The sequence below is a fragment of the Microtus ochrogaster genome, chromosome 10 (genome assembly GCF_000317375.1).
Source record: "Microtus ochrogaster isolate Prairie Vole_2 chromosome 10, MicOch1.0, whole genome shotgun sequence".
Lineage (NCBI taxonomy): Eukaryota > Metazoa > Chordata > Mammalia > Rodentia > Cricetidae > Microtus > Microtus ochrogaster.
The window spans coordinates 46,940,228-46,948,026 of record NC_022016.1 but is presented as its reverse complement, the minus strand read 5'-3'; the positions used below and the strand labels follow the sequence as shown (position 1 = coordinate 46,948,026).

Below are 7,799 nucleotides of genomic sequence, written 5' to 3'. Positions count from 1 at the left end.
CTAAGACAAAGGGTCGGCCCTCAGACCTCAGGAGGAGCCAGGGCTAACAGCTGGCAGGCACTGGAACACGGGGTGCTTAGCACCTCCAGGGTAACCAGGGGCTGGCTCTCGGGAGCTAGGAAGACAAAGTGAGGCATTTGGGGTGTCAAGTGAGGAGTGTGCTCCTGGCCCAACAGTGCCGGTGTTAGCATGAACACGAAGTGTAGCCTTGACCAGACCATGTCTTCTGAAGGAGTCATGCCTTCCTTTCTCCCTCCTTCCCTCAGGGTCCCTGGCGCATGCTAGCCTTGAGCTCCGTAGGAAGCCAAGGATGATTTTCAGTTTCTTAGCCTCCGTGTTTACTTCCTAAGTGCTGGGATTACTGGGACTGGATTCTGTCAGCCCTTAGACTTGGCCATGCCTTTGGCTTTAGCTCATACTATTTTACCATCTAGACAGCCTGCCCCACAAACCCACCAGACTGATAGCTGTCTTGTACAGTTGTGTTTGTTTGGGGTGTGTGTGTGTGTGTGTGTGTGCGCGCGCGCTTGCCTGTGCACATCTGTGTTCAGGCCAGATGTCAAGACTGAATATCTTTCTCAGTTACTCCTCTAACCTTACGTTTTTGAAACAGGGTCTCTTCCTGAAACTAGATCTCACTCTTAGTGCTAGACTGGTTGACCAGCGAGGCCTGGAGTTGACCTGTCTCCATCCCCCAGCTTTGGGGTGACAAGCCTGTGCTGCCACACCCAGCCTCTATGTGGGTGCTGGCGTTCCAGACTTAGATCCTCATGTTTCTAGGACACTGAGCCATCTCCTAAGCCCTTTTAAACTCTCTTAAGCCTATTTGCCTGTTATGTCTTCTATCAAAGGGCCTCCTGGGGCCTGCACCACACTGACGGCTGTCCCTTTCAGACTGACAACATCTTATAAGATGAGAACATAAAGCTGGGCATGTGCTGCATTCCTCTAACCCTGGCATTCTGCAGGCAGAGGTGGGAAGATCAGGAATTCAGGGCCATCCTTTGCTATATATTGAGTTCAAGGTCAGCCTGGGTTATGAGATCCAGACTCAAAAGCAAAACAAGGATAGATACTTAAAATATTTATCACAGATTTGTTGTGACGATTGAAGCCGCACAGACGCCGTAAAGAACAATCGGCTGTCGAGACTAGGGAGGCAGCTCAGGGGGAGAGTGCTGGCCTGGCATACACAGCCCCTGGGTCCACCCCCAATACCAGGGCGGGGGGGGCGAATGGGCGGGGGTAGGAGGGAGATAGTTATCTCCCTTCCTCTCCTATATCCCTGATACCAGCCACTCTGAGAGCACAGAACATTCCAGTCTCATGATGAGTGCATGTTGGTGACTTGGCACGGATTCTATCATCTCGTTTTCATTTTGGTTATGTTTTCCCAGTGCTTACTGTCTCACTCAGTTTCCTCTTCCTGTCCTCTGTTTGCTGTGCAAAGGCTTCCCCTGGTGTAGTGTCTGCAGCAGTTGGCGGACTTTCATTGCAGAATGGTTTTGGTGGATTTGATGATTCAGGCGGAGAGGTGGGTGCGGACTTCTCAGGGGTGGGCGAGCAGTGGCCTGATTTTTCAGCATACTGACTGGCAAGAAGGAACAAGCTAACAGAAAGACTGGGACGCCCGGCCTGGCCTCAGCCACTTATGTGACGTAGGACGAGACGTAGGACGAGTTCCCAGTTATTTGGCTCTAGATTGGGTGTGATCCAAGTAAGAGCCACTTGTGGGAAGTGTTATGACTAGTTGCACACATGGCCACACCCACGTGCGAAGAGGCAGTCCGCTTTCTCAGGGAGACTTAAGAATGCCTGGGTTCAAATTCCAGGAGGCTCATTAATGGATTAGCCTTTGTTGGCAGGCTCCTTCACCTTCCTGGCCTCCTTTTCCTTCCCTTTGGCTGATAACACCACATCCATCCCTGTGTCGTGTGGTGATGAGACACAGGCCTGGCCCGGCCTGCACTCGGCACCAGGAAATACCCATGGTATTGTCACAAAGAGCTGGCCTCCTCTTTATCAGTCCCTCTTCTCCCCTCCAGTATGGAGCTCTTGAGGCCTGGAGCTGTCTGAACTGAGTCTGTGGTGTTATCTAAAACAAACACTGGCCTTACCCTGATGGAGACTCCAGGCCCCACATGCTTCTGCCCAGACAATGCCGTGGCTGTCAGGGAGACCTTGGAATTCACAGGCACCCTGTTCCTGCAGCCCACCTCGACCCCCTGCCTGCCTGGCTGCCTGGGCGTTTGCTTCCTAAGCCCAGCACTGATACGAGAAAGGGATCCAAGAAAAACTCCCAGAGGAAAGAGAGGGCCAATTAAACAGTGTGCTGTCTTTCCTCTCTGGGACTTTGGGGAAGTGACTGTGGAAGTTTCTGGAACATGAAGTCCCTGGAAGGAAGTACCTAGGCAATTGGAAACTCTGTTGTCTGGCCCCATGCTGCCAGATGATTTCCACCCCACTGGAGCTCTGGAGGTCTCCTTTCTCCCCGATTTCTCCTTCCGAAGAAGTCGAGCCCACTGCTCAGTCTTTCCTTAAACGTCCCAAGAGCTTCCCACCCTGCCTCTGCCACCCTCTGGCCCAAGACCTACCTTTGTTACCTGGTCTAGGGAAGTACCTCTCATGCAACCATCATTTGTGTTCTCCCACAGGTGTGTGTGTGTGTGTGTGTGTGTGTGTGTGTGTGTGTGTGTGTGTGTGTGTGCGCGTGTGCATTTGGAGGCCAGAGAGCAAGGGCAGGTGTTTTCCTCCATTGCTCTCTACTGTTTTTTGTTTTGTTTTGTTTTGTTTTTTTGACTGGATCCTCTCACTGAGCCTGGAGCTCACTGATTCAGCTAGATTGACTGACCCATGAGCTCCAGGAATCCACCTGTGTCTCCATGTCCCCACCACCACCCTCCAGCCTTGGGGTTACAAGTGTGTGCAGCTATACCCAGCTCTTACGTGGGTTCTGGGGATCTGAACCCAGGTCCTCCTGCTTGCATAGCGCACTTTACCAACCAAGCCAATCCCCCCAGCTCGATATGGCTAACTTGATTCAGTTCGGGTCCCCCTGGAGCTTACAAGGTGGTAGTTGCTCCCGAATGAGGAGTGAGGGGAAGGGGAGGCCGCTGAGCCTCAGGCTGACCCTGAACTTTGGCCCCACCCAGGTCTTCATTGGCGCACAGGTGAGATACAGCGGAGATATGAATGCCCATCCCCCATTGCGCCCACACATCCTGCCTACCTTCCTCTTTTGATAGATCTCAACCTGTCACTGGCCTTATTGTAGGGGATGGGGGGCCTCTTGGAGTCAGTACAGGGCATACCCAGACAGCAGTTTTTCTCAGCAGAAAGGAGATTTATTACCCAGGGGTAGGGGGCTGCCTCTGGATCAGACAAAAGCAGGCAGCAAGAAGCAGCAGCAGGTGGTTTTTGTTTGTTTTTGTGGTTTTTGCAGGAGTGACTTTTCAGGAGAAAAGGGGAAGTCTCTGCTAGAGGGAGTTGGAAAGTCCTAATCAGACAGGTCAGCCAGTGTAGCCGAATAATGAAGTTTGATAGTTGGACCTTGGTGTTTAGTCTCAGGAAGTAGTCAGAGGCCAAATAAGGGAATGGACCTTGGGGGCTAACTTTAGGAGTGCAATCTAATGGTTCAGCAAGGGAGCGGGCAAGACCTGCCAGGGCCATAGTGCCGTGCTTGCCGTGCTCGGGCCTGCTAGAGAGCCTTACCATCCTGCTCTTCCAGATAGGATGTTCTGCCTTATTCTCCATGAACTGAGCTCTGCTCTTGTAACACGTGTGACTGAGGGCCTACTGTGTGCCTGGTTCTAGGGACACAAATGACTGAGATACAGGCCATGAGGCCCAGGCAGGCTAGACTGCCAGTATGTAGTCAGATGTCTCGCCACTGCTTGGTGGCTGGATCCCTGCCCATGCATCCGTTACACCTAGCCCAGCCACTGCCAACCCTGGGAACTGAGTGATTTGCTGTGGGAGCCAGGAGCATGGCCACAGAGCCACAGAAACCAAACTTGGTCAGGAAAGCCTCACAGGAAAGGTGAAAGGTTGGCCGTTTGCGAAGCAAGTGTTCTCTCTCCCTCCAGATGCTGGGGTGGGGATGGAGGGGTGTCGGGTCAGTGGCCTCCAGCTGGAACTCAGAACACACTGTGATGAGCACAGCCAGGCTGTCCCTGGGGAGCCGGTCTTTAGGTCTCTTATCTCCGTGGCCTTGGGGCCCGGGGAAAGCAGATGCCAAGGCTTGTTTCTGAGCACAGCGTTCTGCCTCTGATGCTGGCGCTGACCTCTTAGGGTCATGACCAGAACCAGGTGTAGATGGAACAGCACCTGGTGCTCCTGCTTTCCCTTCTAAGAGCTGAGCTGGTGGGAGTGTTGCCATGGAGATGAGGCCCTGGGGTGTGGGGCACTCCCCCTTCCCATCCCTGCTTTGCCTATCAAGCCTGAGACACTGGCTCTCCTGTTTCCACCCTCCCTCTAAGAGAGGCCTTGTCCCATCACTCCCATGGGGACTGCTGATCCATTTCTGGTGAGGATGGGTAATGGGACTCTCTGGAGAGATGCAGCTGCTGATTAAAACGTCCCACGAGGGGCTGAAGAGTCAGCTCAGCAGTTAGAGCTGTTAAGAGTTGCTCTTCTGGAGGACCCAGGTTCAATTCCCAGCACCCACATGCCTACTCACAACTGTCTGTAACTCCAGTTTCAGGGTACCTGACACCCTCATACAGACAGACATACATGCAGACAAACCATCAACACACATAAATTAGAGAGAGAGAGAGAGAATTCCCAGGAAGTAACATCACTTGCCTGTGACAAAGGGCTCTCTCTTCCACAGGTTTGTCCTTTTCTGCTCCTCTCCTTGGTTCTCTGCTGTCCTGCCCCCCTCAAGAGCCCTTCCCCCATCCTGTGAACCCCTTTAATCTTTGAGACTCCACTCACACAGAACATCATCTGGAGCTGGGGCTGTACTTAGTTGGTAGCGTGCTTGCCCAGCATTGCCCAGCATTGCCGGGTCCTGGGGGTGGCACCAGCACTGGATGATCTGACCATGGTGGCACCTGAGGTCATCCCAGCTTGAAGCCAGAGCCATCGCCTTCTTTAAATCATTTTATCCCCTGCAGGCTTTTCTCTGCACATTCCCATCCCTTTCTGGAGTCAGAGAGCAGGTCCCATGTCTGTCTGTAAAACTTCATGCTCAACCTAGTGTCCGGCATCCAGGCCTTGTCCAGTGTGCTGAAGGCTTAGAATAAACAAGCTTCTGAGGAGACCTGGGAGCTGAGCCTGGCTTCCACAGGATTTTGTGCAGAAACTCCATGGGACAGGGGCCTTGCCTTTGGTCTCCCAGTGGTTACCTGGTGTGTGGCCCAGAGTGAACCTCTGATGTCTGCCCGGTGAATGGAGGCAGATGTGTTCAGGATGAGGAAGGGCTGGGGAGGTCTTGGAAGGAGGCAAAGAAAAGGCTTACAGGTCAGAAACTGATGTGAGAGGAAGAAAAGATGGTCTCAGCATCTCAGAGTGGCCCACTCTGAAGCTGGACTCTGGTGTTTGTGTGTGCATGTGTGTGTACATGCGTGTGTGCGCGTGTGCATGCATGTGTGCTTGCTCAGAGGCAGGAGCTCTAGTGCACAGTAGACCCCTTGAGAACCTGAGCAGTGTCCAGTGGTGTGACTACCTTGGGAGCTACAGGGACCTTCCAGGCCTCACATGTGCAGGCGTTTGGCCTTCAGCAGGTGGCAGGTAGCACAGGAGAGGGGGAGGGAGTCTCCTGGGTGCCCAGCCCACCCCCAGTGGGATGAGATACAGCCACAGCCTGGGCCCCCAGGGTGGGACGTGGAAAACAACCCCGTGAGCCCTCTGTAAACCTGGCAAACATAATCTAGCCCTCCCAGGAGGAAGCGGGAAGTCAGTTCCTAATGAATGAAGCCTTTCAAGCCTTATCCAGTTCCTGCCTTTCTCCCAGGCAAGGTCATCTGGGATCTAAAAACCATGGCAGGATGCCCACCTTTCAGGCAGAGATGCAGGGCCATGTGCTGGCTGTAGGAAAACCAACCATCTGTTGGGTGGGCACACATATTTTAGTTAGGGTTACCACTGCTGTGATGAAGCACAATGACCAAAAGCAAGTCGGAGAGGAAAGGGTTTATCTGGCTTACGCTTCTACTTTGTAACCCATCGCTGAAGAAAGTCAGGACAGGAACTCAAACAGGGCTGGAACCTGGAGGCAGGAGATGATGCGGAGGCCGTGGAGGGGAGCTGCTTACTGGCTTGTGCTTGTGGCTTGCTCAGCCTGCTTTCTTATAAAACCCAGGACCACGTGCCTAGGGGTGTATATATTCCCAATGGGCTGGGCCCTCCCCCTTCCCCATCAATCACTAATTAAGAAAAAGCTCTACAGGCTTGCCTACAGCCTGATCTTTTGAAGGCATTTTCTTAATTAACATCCCTCCTCACAGATGACTCGAGCCTGTGTCAAGTTGACATAATACTGTCCGACACATCACACATTGCCATCCCAGTGACATATCCGTAAGGCCGTCTTGCAGAGAAGGAAAACATCAGCCAAGATTCAGGGGTACCTAGTCTTGTCAGCTCTGCCCAGAGGCCCTCATTTACAGCCCCAGGACAAGGCTTCTCCTCCGTGGACAGTAATTGCCGTGTGCTTTTGTACAGTCCAGAGTGCTGAGAACCCGGGAAGGACTCACCCAGTTGGGACACAACTCTGTTATTTCTTGACGTTCTAGAAAATTCCACGGCCAGCGTGAGTGAGGCAGAGAGGAAGGCCCAAGTATACTACCGTGCGTGTATGAACGAAACTAGGATTGAGGAGCTGCGGGCCAAGCCCCTGATGGAGCTGATTGAGAAGGTGGGTGCTCAGGTGGACGTCCACTGCCTCCCTCTGCTCAGCCTCCTGCCAGGCCCTCCGGCTTCTGCCCCAGCTCTCAGCCAGCCCACACCTCCAGCTACCCCACCCAGGTGGAGCTCGGTGCCCATCTGTCTGCTGTGGGTGTTGGGGTTGCCTGAGCATGTGTGTGCATGGCTCCATGTGGGTGGATCTGTCTGTGTGGATGCTATAGGGTGTGTATCAACATCTGGGGGGAGAGGAATGTGTATGTCTAGGTGGAGACAAGGTATCAGGATCAAAATCTTCCTCTCTGTTGCTGCTGCGGCCCTGTGTATACGATGTTAAGCTCTCTGCAGGAGGAGGACCTGCTGGTTACTACTAAGTCACCCAACCATTTCTTCTTTACTTTGTTGTTTTTTCTTTTGTTTTTTGTTTTGTTTTGATTTTTAGAAACAGAGTCACGTAGCCCAGGCTGGCCTCAAACTTGCTGTGTAGCCAAGGATGCCCTTGAACTTTTGATCTTGCTGCCTTGACCTCCTGAGGGCTGAGATTACAGGCATGCACCATCGTGCCTGGTTTTGTGTAGCGCTGGAGATTGAACCCAGGCCGTTGTGCACATTAGATATATACTCTGCCAGCTGAGCTATATCGCTGTCTCCCGCCCCAATCAGTTCATTCTGGGCACATTTGCAGTCTCAAGTGGCCTCCAGGGAGGGCTGCCCAAAGCTAGCCAGACTTCCGGTGCAGGAAGAGGTGGCTGGAAATGTTTTCTAGACACCCCTGCTTCCTCATGGACTTTGCCTCTCAGCTCACCTTAAGGAAGGTCTTGCATGGGATTAGTGACTGTGGGGCAGTATCTGTCCCTCCTCTCTTACACAGGTTCCATGGGGCAGCTAGGGGGGAACTGAAGGTAGTGTGTGTGTGTGTGTGTGTGTGTGTGTGTGTGTGTGTGTGTGTG

General features: G+C 53.0%; 1 protein-coding gene across 2 annotated transcripts in view; it reads left to right on the top strand.

The window, feature by feature from the left end:
• Ece1 (endothelin converting enzyme 1) overlaps positions 1-7,799 on the top strand; it is a 97,676-nt gene that overhangs the window by 58,031 nt on the left and 31,846 nt on the right. For both annotated transcript variants that reach the window (XM_005352983.3, XM_005352985.3), the window contains exon 5: positions 6,741-6,862. In XM_005352983.3, coding sequence (XP_005353040.1) covers positions 6,741-6,862 — 122 coding nt within the window. The remainder of the gene's footprint in view (positions 1-6,740; positions 6,863-7,799) is intronic.